Raw genomic sequence first — 15,167 nt, forward strand, 5'->3', positions numbered from 1 at the left:
AATTCACTAGGGGCTGACCGTCAAGCCGCTATTGCAGAATCTGTCAGCTCCAGACACCCACAATGCTCCACAATTCTCTGTGGTAATCTAGCAGGTAGCAGCTCTGGGGGCCTCAGAGAGAAAACCCAGCAGAGGGCCTCCTCTGCTCCCCATACACAGGTGTCCCCCCAAACACCAATGACACTGAGCTCTGATTATGATTAATAGTGCTGCTCCCACCACTTTTTCTCCTCCTCCTCCTCCACCTCCTGCTCCTGCTCCCTCATCCCTCCTTCCTGGCTTCCATTGCTGCCGCTCCCTCGTCAGTGGAGGGGCTCCGGTGGCAGACGCCAGTGAAGTAAAGCACCTGTCAGGGGGCACCTATCTGCGCCCGGTGAGGGGGAGGCTCAGTGAGTGGGGGAGCGCGATAAGTGACAGGCATTACAATGAAATCAGCATCCTAGAAGCGCTGTGGAGGCTATTATCTGCAGCTATGTTTGAAGGCAAAAAGCCTCACTCACTAGAGTAAAGAGGGGTAAAAATAGTACATTAATTTGTATTCTAACAAGTGTGACAGAGCATCTGCCTTGGAGAGTAACACTAGAGTGAGAGCTTGATGCAGAAAGCAATGCTCATTAGTTTCGATGGAGGTATTTTACCCAAGGTGATTTCTTTTCAAAACGAGGGAGGTTGCTGACTATGCATGCAGGAATAGCAAGACTTAGCAAGACAGGCCCTATGAAATGCACTTGGACTTAGGATACGGCACGTAATCTCTGGCATATCATTTCACTATTCACAGTCCTAACACTGAACACCGATTGATTTGTAACATTACTGCTCTCTGCTTTTTTTTTAAATGTATCCGTCGGCATTCCACTGGTCCCGACAGTGAAAAAATGATAAGAATTTAGCAGAGAGGAGAGTGCTCTTATTTCCATTCCAAGATTGTCACAGCTCTGAGGTGAACTTTATGTCCATCTCCTCAACTCAATTTCTCAGTCCTTTGCCATTAAATTCTGGATTTGGGTCGGTGCTCCCAGTTTTTAGTAGGCAGGTTTGAGACCTGCTCCAAAGGTATTCCCTTTGTTATTTTTAAACCTTTTTTTTTTGTTTGACACATTCCTTGTTGCACCCAACAACCACATGCAGCACATGTTATTCAGCTGCTTGATTACACCAACCCACCAGAAGTACTTCAGCTGCAGCAGTATCTAATAATACAAATTAGTTTGAAATGTTACGCAACAGTCAGGAAAATACTTGCCTTTAATAGCTATGCTAGATTAATTATGCAATTGCTTTGTAATTTAATTGCATGACTAATAGGCCTAAATTATAATTTAGATCTTAAGTTAGACACACTCACACACTTGGACCACTTTAATATTCCCACAGCAGTTATTTTAAATGAGGACATGCCGATATGAGGGAAAGCAACTATCTTCCAAATGTTCTTTAGAAGGAGGTAACTTTGGGATTTTCACATAACCATAACAGCCAAATTTGCATTTCCAGTGGAGGTTACTTGAGAACATTTATTCCAAAAGCCCATTCCCCGCAACAATCTTCAGAATTCCAAAGGACATCTGATTCTTCAGATTTATTTGTTCTAAAAACAAAGCAGAGGTTGTCCTAGGGTCTACCTTTGGCTGGAGGCTGAGTGAGGGATCTGTAATGGCCCAGTCCTCTGTTCTGAGTGACTTAATGCATTGTGCCTTGCCTCAGAGATTTATATTGGCCTAGCACCCTCATCCATGAATCAACTCAGGCATTTAAAATTTAATGAACGGCAGAAAATATCAGTTATTAGTCTATAAATTCCCTGTGACTTGATGGGCAAGGCAAACCTCGCAGACAGCAGCAAGATAATTGGGACACACAGTCGTACACACATTACGCATATGTTTACATACACACACACACACACACACACACACACACACACACACACACACACACAGACAGACAGACAGACAGACAGACAGACAGACAGACACACACACACACACACACACACACACACACACACACACACACACACACACACACAGACAGACAGACACACAGACACACACACACAGACATCTTGCAAGGTCCTGCCAGATTAACGTATTAGTCCTCAACTTACCATATCCAGGAATGCCTCCTTAAGGGGAAACTACCCAAATCCATCATCTTCTCCTCACGCCCCATGTGGTTAAGGCCGGGCTTCATTGAGTAAACGATTGCTAGCCAATTCTCACACAGTAAGACCTCATTTAAATCCTTTCCCCTTCACCAAAAAGGAGAGTCCAGAAAAGTCTTAACAACACACTGCAGATCAAACACAGCATACTGTTGCTGGGGGCGAGGTGCCCATTCAGTGCGGCGGCACCCCACACTCGCCATTGCCAGAGGGCCCTATTTCCATCCAGCGAGTCTGCAATCCAAGCCCCCCTCATAAAAAAGTCATGACAAACCAGCTGGAGGACTGCTTAGAGACAAGTTACTGCTACTGAAGCGGCAGTCAACACACGCGAGAGGACTGTCTGCTATGACCAAACACGTATGGAGCACGACACGGCCACTGTCACAGAGAAGAGTCCCTTGTCAGATCCAGGGGAGCGTTCACTCACGCCGTGACGCACGCATCCAGCCAGGAGTCGGATCAGCCTCAGCTATCCGGCCGTCTCCAGTGTCGCTGCTGCTGCAGCTTTTTCCTTTTTTTTTAACCTTTTTCCGAAGAATTCTTCCGGCAAAGATTTGTAAGCCGCTCTTGCACATCCTCATGACGAACGACGTCGGCGTGCCTCCTGCATTTTCTCGTGCTCTTCCTGTGGGCAGTCCTCCTCTTTCCCTTGACCCGAGGAGAGGCAGGGGCAGCGGTGCTCACGCGAGCCCCAGCCTGGCATGCTTTTTCCTCGGGATCTCGTCAGTCCTTGGCTGGCCAGCCGTGGTGGAGGTGGTGGTGGTGGTGGGGAGAGAAGAAGGGAGGAGGGGGAGGACGCAGAAGTGGAGCGGGGCTCTCCTCGCTGACTCGACTTTCCTGAGCAGTCATTTGGACATCCTGACCCTGTAAAGCGTATCCCCGGCCTGTTGTCCCAGTATGAAGCCGCGTTAACACCAATTGATCCTCTTAAGAGTGGACCACTCGCCTTAGCTCATCACGCAACAAAAGCTCCTGACATGGGAACGAACAGACAGACCGGAGGGAGGGAGGGAGGGAGGGAGGGAGTGAAGGAGGCGGGGTGGGGGGGTGGATTGGGGAACGGAGGGAAACCCAGCTGATCTGGAGGAGAAAGAGAATGAGGTTTTGTTTTCGGTCCGTTTTTTTTTCCAATTGGTTCCAAAGGAAGGATTTGTCTTCGGTGCTCTCCTGCTCACGGATCTCTGTCCTCTCTGGCTCGGTGTGTCAGCACTGTGGCTGCTGCTTCTCTCACCGCAGGGAGCGAAAGCCCAGCCAGCTGAGTTTGGGGCATGACCCATCTCACACACACACACGCACACACACACACACACACAGAGGCACGCAGGCATGCGCATGAGTGGAAACACACACACGCAACCACACACACACACACAAAGGCATGCACGAGTGGAAACACACACACACACACAGGTATGCACATGAGTGGAAACACACACACACACACACACACACACACACACACATACTTACTCCCCTCAATTTCTCTTTGAACTGTTGTCCTTGTAAACACTTTCTAACACTGGAGATGAATAGTTATTTACAAGCTGCACAGTAGGTACTGTACTGATTACTGATTATTTACAAGCTCAATTGCATATCAGTAAAGAAGAATAGAATCTCACATTTCCTCCTCTGTTCCGAGAAATTGAGAGAGTTCTCTTTGCAAACAAATATTTGTATGAGGACTACAGTGAAATCGCAATGCTTACAATTTGGAAACGTCTGCATTATGTAAATTGGCCAAAAGTAAACACTGAAGCAATGTGTCCCTTTGATGATAAACTGATTGACTCTTGTCTTAAGTCTCTTCCCAGGACAACAAACACTGTGATGTTAACTAACTACCCGCATAAAGGCCCGCTATAAGCCGATATTTCACACAGCTGCTGCAACGGACTCTTTAGAAGTCAACAATGCGATAGTGACACTGCGATACTATCCACGCAGTCAGGGAAAAGCATTACAATTCAACATCCTTCACACGATCAGCGTCGGAGTAGGGGATGTTTTCATTTGCGATGAAACGAGAGGCGAGGTGTGGATAATGTGCTGGGGTGCGTAAGCCGGGGTGGCTATCGCCTGGCAGCCTGCCACAGGCAGCAGAGGTCTGAAAAACAGGATCCGATCCTGACGCTCACACACACATATCCTGCTTTAAACAGACGTCAATGCTCCCTCCTCCTGCCAAAGCCCGCTTTTGCTAAGTCACTGCCACAAGTCAATTAGCCACACACTTGAACATGTCTGCAGAAGAATGATACAACACTAGAGAGGCAGTGTGTCTATTTTTAAGAGAAAACAGAGCTAAAAACAGATACTTGGGTGGTGGGGATTAAATATAGTGTGAGGCTATCAGCCACGAAGGTTAGGAAGAGTAAAAATAGCTTTATGCTATGTGTGTGTGTGTGTGTGTGTATGCTTATATAACAGGTACAATGTCGGGTGATATCCAATATGTCTGCCCTGATAAGCTGTCAGTAGTCATTGTGAAATGATGGGAAAATCCTAGAAATAATCCTGTGTGGATTTAAGTACAGTTCCAGATACGGACCAGGCCCGGGCCCGTTCTGGATCTGGCTCATTTCCACCACAAAAAAAGGATCTTTTGAAAGGTTGCATCATTTAATGCCCCCGAATCCCTGAATGAAAAAAACGTCTTTCCTCCATGTTCACTAAAGGGTCTCACTGATTTCCAATATATGTGAAATTTTCAACTAATTCAATATGGATCAATGATGGAACATAACACCATCAATCAAAACTGACAGTCCTGCAAGATTAGCTCCCAAGCCCTGTATTGTATTTCACATGTAACAAGGTTTCCCAGCTGGCCGATTGCTGCCAGTTCACAATATAGTCACTGTATTTCCCTCTCGTGGTACAGAAATCCCTACAACCCCAAGCTAATGCAAAGAAATTGTGCAGCAATGTGAAATGCTATTGTGTGGATTAAACATTTCCTAATAATTCACAGTCAAATTAAATTAAGCCATTATTCTGTTGAATGTGTGATTAACTAAAATGTAGTTAATTGCACATCTCTATCTATCCCTTATAACAGAGTTCCCCAAAGCTGGTGGAGATAGCTGTCTGTAACGCATCAACAGTCTGTAACCACCGGCAATCTCCTCCACCATCTGTCAGAGTGAGTTTCTGTTTGTCGTGAGGATTGCTTCAACAAAAAATTATTAATTAAGTTAAGTCAACATTATGCACTCTGGCCAAAGCGATGACTTAAATGTAATGACTATGTCTACACATGCGTCACTAATGGTGTTGTTATGAACAGCACATAGTCTCCTTGAGAAGACCCATTCTCGGTCTGGAGGGGAGGCCCTGTTGGCGTGGCGTGGCGCTATGCTACACATCTCTGGGCGAACTTCTCCCTGAGTCCCGCTGGGCTTCCATCCACCCACCCATTCACACACAGACACACACACACACACGTACACATACACACACAGTACACCTCTTTTGCTTTGTAACACCAATCCAGAAATAGACCCTCCGCATTGCACCAGCATTGTGTCATGATCACTCTCACTCATCTCTATGTCTATTTGTGTCTGAGCAATTGTGTTTTAGTAGACGTTATTTTTAATGTGCTAAGACAAAGGCAGTGTAGAGTTGCTTATCTATATGTGTATGTGTGCTGCTGCACTGACAGGGACACTAACCCACCTAAAAAAGAACTGTTTGGTATTCTTTTGCCTGTTTACAGGTCAAAGATGCCATATAATGCAGTGAGCAGAGCTGACATCAGCTTAATGCTGGGCAAAGGTGACAAAAGCTGCCAAGTTTACTCTGTATGAACCGCAAAGGCAGTAGTCTTCGTTTGCTTGCTAGCATATTTGAAATCGAATGGCCTATGTTCTGTTCCTATGTCATATTTTGCACACAACCTTGTACTACTGTGGCTGTCATACGCAGTAATTACATAAACCAACTAATTAAGCAAGACCTTGTTCTATTGAACAATGCATTTCCAACTATTGAAAATACTGATTTTTAATAATTCAGTTCAGTTGAGCAGATTTAAACATCATCGGTCTAAGTATGGACTACAGGATTAACTAGCTATCTTACGGGCTAACAGCGCTAATTCCTTTGTTGATACCATTATCATTCCCATTCCCATTGACATGGCAACAGGATACTTCTGATGGAACTACCATTTTCGGCAGAAAAAAATCTCCTAAACAAAACAAGACTTTAAGCAATATCAATGGATGTATTTACTTACCTTCTTGCTTGTTTGCTTACTTTGCACAGCTGTTGCATATTAGTTATGGAACCCTGAAGGTCATATGTTTGATATCAAATACCATCAAGTGGCTTGTTAATATTTTTCAACGGAGAGAAATGCCATGTAAACTATTACAATTATAAGGTACCTACTATATGTATACTGACACTGAACAAAATAGTACTGGTACAGGCAACCAGGAGAAGAAAAACACACTTACATGTGACAGAAACTGACTTGTGGTTTGGTTTTATTGTAATGTCCAGCTACTTTTATCTATAGGCCCCTACTTCACAACCTGTGACAGTGACAGAATGCTGTTTTTTCCTGTCTGAGTTATTGTTGAGGCCAGACATGTTCCTGTCTAGGGCATCTTTTTGAGAAATGTGTACAGTGGCTTTCAAATAAACTTGTCCTGGAATATTGCCCTGATGTTCTCTCTCACACACACTGCAATTAAATGCTCAACAGAGGGAAAAACATGAGAAGACAGAAATGAGATAAACAGACTTGCTACTTGTTTTTATCTATGCTACAGAAACATGTGGCAACAACATTACTTATTTTCCTGTTTGAGGTACTGCTGAGGCTGAAGCTTCTTGACCTTCTGCAGCAGACTGGTTCAAAACCAACCACGATAATTAAACACATTCCATCACACGTTGTCCCGTTGTTTTGAAAACACAGCCTGCATATTTTTTCCCCACAGGATATCCACTGCAGCCCCATCTATGGACATCGTTGTCCTTATCAGGGGCCTGACTGAGGGGAGAGAATAACACAAAGTGTTTTTTGGTATTTGTTTCCCCCCAGCTAGAAAGGCAAAATATGGTTTGTAATTTTCTTGTCACAAATACAACGGACTGGATGTCTTTGTTACAGAACTTTGCTGAAGCAAAAAAAAAGTAATGAATAACTCACGTCAGGACAGAATTTGCATAATTGCAAGTCTTAGGCAAAACACATTTCTCATCTGACAGTATTTTTATTGTTTCAATTCCATTACTGTTATGAACAAAAAAAATGTGCAGTGAAAACTTGGAGGGCATTAAATCCAGTTCTATGGCAATTAAAGATAAAAACAACCGAGTCACACAAAGCCTTTAAGGAATCCACTTTTGAATAGACTCAGAATAACATAGACCATTAGTGTGTTGGACCTCCTTGTTGAGTCAACTTGTCAGTTTAATTCAGCGGTTCCCAAAGAGTGGAGCGCGGGGGGGGGGGATGTAGAGGGTGAAAAGATAGAACAAGCACCCTAAACAACCGGTGAAATTAAGTATGGCGGTGCTCTTGCAGCATAGTAACCTATTTGGTGATGAGTTTAGCTAACCTAATTATTAATACAACAAGATATTGATCCAAAGAATGGAAAAATGCATGGCCAATCATAAAACCATATATTGTTTTAAACAAGAACTCTGATCAAATAAATCAAACAAAATGTTGAACTGACAAAATATTGCTGAAATTAAATTGAAAATGTTAACTGTTCAAATGTAGAAACAATGTTTAAGAAAACCTATGTAACAGCTGATGGGCTGCATCTGTTTCATTTTTATTAAAAACAGGTAATAGACTATATGAGCATCTCAAGCTTTGCTTGGTGTTGGGGGGGGGTGTCGCATTTCTTTCGTCATCGTCAAGGAGTTCAATCAGTCCGTTTATTCAAATGATCGCTGAAGTTCACTTGAGTTACTTCTAAATTTGGCAAAGCGGACTCAATATGCCTACTTCGCCTGTTAAAACATGACCCGGTACAGTCAGAGAGATGAATCAGTTGGATCAGTGTCAGGAAAAGAACGAAGAGGATGAGCAGCAGCAGCCGCTTGTTTCTCTCGCTTCCTCTTGAGTGACATTTAAAAGCCAGACTTCTGTGCCGAAACATCACAGGAACGTGGAGATGATGCAAATTACACAGTGCCTGTGTTGCTCGCAACTAGGTGGAAAATTATCCCATAAAGGTGATGTAAGTGATATAATACAAGGCGAAGAAATGGCTTCAAAATGCAGGAGCCAAAATATCTGGCTTCAAAGTCTACTGTAATTTCAGATGAGGGATCCTGAGAGGTGGTGTAGGGATAAAGAGTGCGTCTGGATCTGGTAAGTATATGCCCAGTGCAAGCCATTCTAAGCAGTTCGCAGGAAAATAATTATTTAAAAAAGGAGCAGTATTTTCTGCAAATTAGTTTGGCACAGAGAGGCCGACTGTCAGCACACAACTGAGGTGAGCCAACGAAGAGGAGGCAGACTGAAGCTTTTGTTCCCTCTGCCGCGGGAAATGTTGCCCCACTTGCAAATTATGTTTATCAGAGCCTACAAGTCTTGCAAGGCTTCTGCAGGGTAATTCATTGCAGAATTTCCAGAAAGGGAAGTTGGAAGATGTTTTTTTTTATAGATGAGTATACATTGACATAACATAGAGGTAACACAGTGTTAGTTATACTGGCATATGTCACTAGTTTGCTGTGCAAAGGAGGCCGCTGATATGATGCCTCACTACAACTAATGCAATCACTACCCAAGGCTTTTTATGTCTCCCTTAACTCAATCTGGTCCGCTTGAAGTCAATACGGCTAATAGCATATCTCTGCATTTCACCTGTTGCCAATAACACCTTGAGAGGCCTCAGACGGAGGAAAAAATGCTGATTTTATGGATATCTGGGAAACAAGGGGAGGTAAAAATAGTCACATTATGTAACATAGCTGGAGGGTGAGAGATAAAAGCTGTGAGGGGTGCTGAAAAGGCATCAGTGAAGCACAAAGTGATGAAGTCCTGGAAGTGGGGCAAATGGAGCTCATTTATTGTAATTCCGCCACAGCGTGGGTAAGCTGTAGCTCACTGAGATTTGTATCCCCACAGCTGCGGAGGCCGTGACCCTCTCAGTGGTGGTGGCTGGACTGACAAGCCAAATAAAAAGACTGGCCAGTTTGTTGCCACGGAAATGTATTATACCTGGGAATTGGATAATGAGGGGACCTTGTGACCTTGTGACAGCTGAAAAGAATAAACACTTTCATGACTGGCATCCTGCAAACACAATAACTACATCAATCCATTCCCCACTATTATTAAATGTATACATTTACCTTGAACTATCCTCCATGTGCTTCATTGGTACAGGAAACATGCATATAAAAGGTGGATTGCCATATTAAATTATATTCTCATTCTACTGGTTATAATATAGTAATCAGGGACGTGAGGTAACAAAATAGCTGTAGTATACTTGCTAGTATTAAATTTGAATACAGGTGTTTTATTTTGTTCTTAAGAGATACTTTTGATTATATCTAAACAAAATATTACTTGGATAAATGTTTAACAACAAAAGTTAAAAATAAGGTTTAGATATGACTGCAGATTATAACTGAACACTGCCTGAGCTCATATATGATAATTGTACACCTTTACTTAATGGCATTACCATACTGTTTTATTAGCCTAAAGGTCATTCACTGACATTGAATCTGTGTTTTCTCTAAGGTAGAGACTCTGAGTTCTTACTTAACCCCTAATGAAAATAAAAAAACGTACTATACAAATGTGGGGCAGAACAGATGAAATAATCAGAGTAAAGCACATAAACTTTGCACTTGTCAAAAAATTATTTATCCATCATGACAAAACACCCTAGTAGCCACTGAAGGGTGTTTTCTTCTTCTCTGATAGAGGATTTCATCTTGTTTATGAGATAAGTGACAATAAAATACAGGAATCTGTTTTCCAATTCTGGTAGTAGTTCTGACAACTTAAATAAAATAAACAGCCCTGAGGTCTAAGATCAGTCTCAAGACGTCCCTGGCTGGGCAAAGCCCTAAATGCGTATTTGTCTCCCTGTTCAACTGCTAACAATTAATTTCGTATGCACTGTGTCTTGATGTGACCAGAGTTCTTCAGGGCCATATCCTCGCTCCTCCATGGAGTAAATTTAATTACCAACTTTCTCACTGTCAATTACCCTCACTAGAGCGTTTATTCATTGCCATCTTCATTAAAAAACACATCAGAAAGTCTACGTGGAAAAAAAGCCCATGTGCTCTGGTTTTACTTAGGTGTATCCAAATTCGCTTGAAGTGAAAATGGGGTGACAATTTAACATGATTTATGAGGGGGAATAGGAATTAGCTTTAAGGCTTCATTTTAATTCTAAATGTGTGGATGACCAGGGAGATATTACGGTAACATTTACAAGCGGATTAGCTGAAATACCTCAGAGGAGAAATGAGCTGAAATTCATCAGAGCTGAAATTCAGAAATGCCCCATCACTGGCTTAAACATTTATTTCTGAATTGTACCTACAGTGTGTGTTGCAGATTTATTGAATTCACATCAGATTGAGAATCACTTATCACGCATCTTATTCTATGACTATCATTACCATTCTAAAGCATGCCTCTGCATAGTGACGTGGGAAAACAGGATGGATACAGGACCTCTCTATCGTGTCCAGTCAGGCACAGTATGCACACAAAGCAGACAAAGTTCATCTACTCAGGGTGAACCACAGGTATTACTCTGTGGCAACTTTTCTTGGGTTTTCGTGTCTACTCCTTGACACAGCTCACAGATACAAGCTACCAGCTCTAAGCACAGGTCCACATCAACGCTAGCTCAAGTACAACGCAATACCACTTCTGTCCTCAGTTGTCACCATCTCTGCCCAAGCCAGGTTTTCTCCTTTCTTCTGGTTCTTTCACATGGTATTGGTGTAATGGCCTGATGCCGGCCAACAACCACCTCACATTAGTACAGCGACACACGTGCACAATGACCTGACAATCTCCCTGCCACGTATTCACAGACAGGAAAGCAGCTTTTCTGTCTGTTCATCAGCATGGGATATAAGTTCGCATAGGGATGGGAATCGAGAACCGGTTCCTTGGAATCGTTAGGCAATTATTCCAATTATTCCGCTATCGATTCCAGCGCCGTTTGTTTTTGGTTATTTAAAATATGTACACTTATACAAACATACTGTATATGCTGTGCATCATCTATTCAGAGAATATTTTATAAAATAAAATTAATGTTAAACCTGTTTGTACTTTTTTTCCCCCCTCCCTTGCCCAATGAGAATTGATAAGAGAATCGATAAGGAATCGGTAAGCAGAATCGAGAAAATGGAATCGGAGTCGCTAAAATCTTATCAATTCCCATCCCTAAGTACGCATGAAGTGAACTAAGGTCATATTATGGAAACATAAGTAATGTCAACTGAGGGAGAGGAACAGCAGGACACAGTCTCATCATAAAACAGCTAATTAAGATAAAATAGATGAACACACCCATGCAGTTTGAGTAACTGATTGAATTGCTAATTTCCCCTGCCCCAGAAATCCCTTACACAAGTGAACAGGATGCTCAAAAGGTATAGAAATACTGAAGAATGGCCTTTTTTGTTGTGCCTTATTGTCAAAGCTGAAGCATTTTATTTAACTGGAAAAGCTACATACAGCGATTTTGTCACAAACAAAATTAACATTTTATATTATAGCTGTCTGTAAGGAAAGGATTGTGCTTATGTGTTCCTCAGGAGTGTTCAGCTATACTGAATATACTCAATGCGTTTATTTGTTTACTGAACTGAAAAACCACTGGCTGGTATTGAAAGGAGAAAGGAAAAAGCTAAAACTGCAGCAAGTGTCAAATCCCCAAATGGAAAACACATTATGGTTGTTAATTTAAAGTTTTAAATAGATTCCCCCCCCCCCCCACACACACACACACACACACACACACACACACATACAGACACACACACACACACCTTCATTTCAAGCACTCTTCTCCAGCAAACTCTTGAATGACATACTTGAAAAAGTGGGCAGCTAACGAACCCCAGTGAGTTCTTCAGTGAGAGAGAGAGGTCAGGTCAGTTAAGGGTAGGGTTATAGAAGAGCAGTCTGCTACCTCAACCATACAGGATTATCTGCCAACACATTCACATTTGTCTTCTGTACAGCCAGGAACATCCTAGTGAGATTGAATTTCTCTTTGTTTCCTCTATGTTCTCATCACATTGCCAGTAATGCTGAAAGGTTACAAGTTAAATCAGTTTCATGTCAGTTGCTGCCCTCATAAAATAAAGTTGTCTGTTTCCATGTGTTAAAAATATTCCAAATCTTCTTTTTTTGTAAATGACAATTAACAAGGGAGTGTTCCATGAACAATCGAAAAAAAGAAAGAAAGAAATCAATAACAGGCTGAAAGCACCGGACGGCTGGTGACGCAACCCCCTCTTCACTCCTCTCGCCTCTTCACCTCTTTAAATCTATGACTACCCAGATGCTGACAGAAGCCTTCCTCTTTTTTTAATTGAAGGATTGGGGGGGGTGGGGGGTAGGTGAGGGTCTGGGCTTTAAAGGCAACCTGACCCACACATTGCCCAGCTTCTAGCCAAAAGCCCTGCTAGCCATTCGTGAAACTGCAGCCCGTACAGCCACAAGACACTTCCATCATCTTAAATCATGCACATATTATAAGTAATTAAGCAGACACACACGATGGCATAAATAATGGAGCCCTGGCGCACTGAGATGGCAGTGCATTATTCATCGGCCCTGCACACTTTTTTCATGTTTAAAATTAGAGCACTTTCTTGGACATATTTATTTTTTTAAAGCCTGAATGTTTTTATTCCCATAACATAATTACAGTTTCTCGTGGGTGTTTGACACAACTCCAATCACTCATTGAAATGGAGGGGACGAATGTTACCACGCACTTCAGAGACAAATCTGTGAGAAACACATGCATGTGCATGCTCTCCCTATCCCCTTTTCTTGCTTCTTCGCTGCGTTCACACTCCTTCTGGCCCAAGGGGACTACTACCCTTTCTGCAAGGCCTCTCTTAGACATGATAAATATCTATCTCTATAAGACGCAACAACACTCCGGGGACCAGGAGTCTTGTCAGCGTATGATGCTGAACGCAGTTATTTAACAGCGCTGTTAGGGCCAATTAGGTGCTTTATGATTCCTGAGACCACCCTAATGTTATGCACATCCACACACACACACACATACATACATACATACATACATAAATGCAGAGCAACAAGCAAGTACTCAAGTACACACATGTGCACAAACACACACAGACGGACACTAACCATTACCATTACCATTAGAAACCTATACACACTGCATATACATACATAATTACTACGTTTCTATTTTTAAAAGGCATTTTCTTCACGTACCTAATTTATATGCATTTCTACACCATGCTTTCATCCTGTGTATATGTTTTCAGGTTTGATAAAAATTCATGCTGATGCCAATGACTTTACTATTACATCTCATGGACTGTATGTCAGTCTAATCTTTAACCAACACTACAACACACACACCAACACACACACACACACACACACACACACACACACACACACACACACACACAATCACACACACACACACACAATCTGTGATGAGCCTTTTGCCTCATTGCGGAGTTTAATATGCATCCTGGCTCGGCAAATAAATTCTGCCTTCCGTTGGTGTCATCATCTGTGTTTGGCTCATTTCTATCAGACTATTCTGTGACATTTAAAGGCCTGTCTACTCATGCAATTCTGAGTGGTACTGACACACACACGCATCTCAGATAGCTCCTTCCCTCTGCCATGGCATATAAAACAAAATCTGCTCTCCAGAAGCACAATACAGATAGCAGGGAACAGATAGAATGATCAAAAATAATCAATTAGGTTTCCTTTTAAAACAGCAATATTTCATGAATCACGCTAGAGTTCGATTTCGTCATTTTCCCTTTTGGTCTTGAGCAAGACACTGAGACAGCCAGAGAGAGAGAGAGAGAGAGAGAGTGGGTTGTTTTCTGTTCACCCGTATCTTAAAGGTCAGCCACGTTCAAAATGGACTGGGTTTAGGACATAAAAACTCTTCTCCTTTTGCTTTGCCTAAAAGTGGCGGGGCTCTATTTCTGTCCCCCATCATCCAATATATATAAGCGAGAGCTTGATGTGCGAATGGTCCATCTAAGAGAAAGAGAGACATGGAGGCAGAGTGGGCTGGATGGTGATAGAATGGGAGATGTAAAAATGATGTGCTTTCCTGGTGACTTCCATCCATAATAACATCAGGGAGAGGCTAGTATCAGAGAGATGTTAATATCACGACTGGTCCCCTGTAGGAGTTGGGACCTAAGCAATGTGTCCATTGCACAAAGAGACGAAGGGTAAAAAATGGCCATGGCATGATTAGTTTCTGTTATCTGTAACCTTTACAATAAACTAATCCAGGTAATATCCATCAGCGGCAGCGCCCCCGCATCACGACCACTGCAAACAGCGGCAAATGAATTTCTAAAAATAGGCTCTCTCCAGGGGCACGGGATCTTTGGAGTGCTGTATGTGTCAATACACCCAAGAAAGGAGAGGGACACGAGTACCGGAAAAGCAGCATTTTATCCATCTGCTTTCTTCCCCGCTTACAAACACGTGGTTACCTCAGGGCTAGGCGGGAGTATTGTGTTTTTATCTTTTTAATTATCTTCTTGTCCTTCACTTAATTTCAAGTGAGGCTGGAGAAACATTGGTGTGAATCAAGTGTATCAGTGGCCAGACATATCTGCCCAAATATGTACAGTATTATAGATTGTGGATACAGCAGTATTAGAATTAACAAGGGGAGTACTTATTAAGAATAGGAATGCATAATGCTTTTCTCTTCATCAGCGTTTCAAGAGGCAAGATTGTGGGGGTATCACACTCAGAACTTCA

At 42.5% G+C, this 15,167-nt stretch overlaps 1 protein-coding gene across 2 annotated transcripts in view; it reads right to left on the reverse strand.

Annotated features, from left to right (window-relative positions):
- Positions 1–15,167, reverse strand: part of pde4d (phosphodiesterase 4D, cAMP-specific) — a 112,784-nt gene that overhangs the window by 43,050 nt on the left and 54,567 nt on the right. The window contains exon 1 of one of the 2 annotated variants that reach the window (XM_012828640.3): positions 2,111–3,147. The exons of the other annotated variant lie outside the window; for it this stretch is intronic. Coding sequence (XP_012684094.1) covers positions 2,111–2,196 — 86 coding nt within the window. The 5' untranslated portion in view covers positions 2,197–3,147. Of the gene's footprint in view, positions 1–2,110; positions 3,148–15,167 lie in introns of those variants that run through there. 2 annotated transcript variants of the gene reach the window in all.

This window comes from Clupea harengus, chromosome 7 (genome assembly GCF_900700415.2).
Source record: "Clupea harengus chromosome 7, Ch_v2.0.2, whole genome shotgun sequence".
In the NCBI taxonomy this organism is placed as follows: Eukaryota; Metazoa; Chordata; class Actinopteri; order Clupeiformes; family Clupeidae; genus Clupea; species Clupea harengus.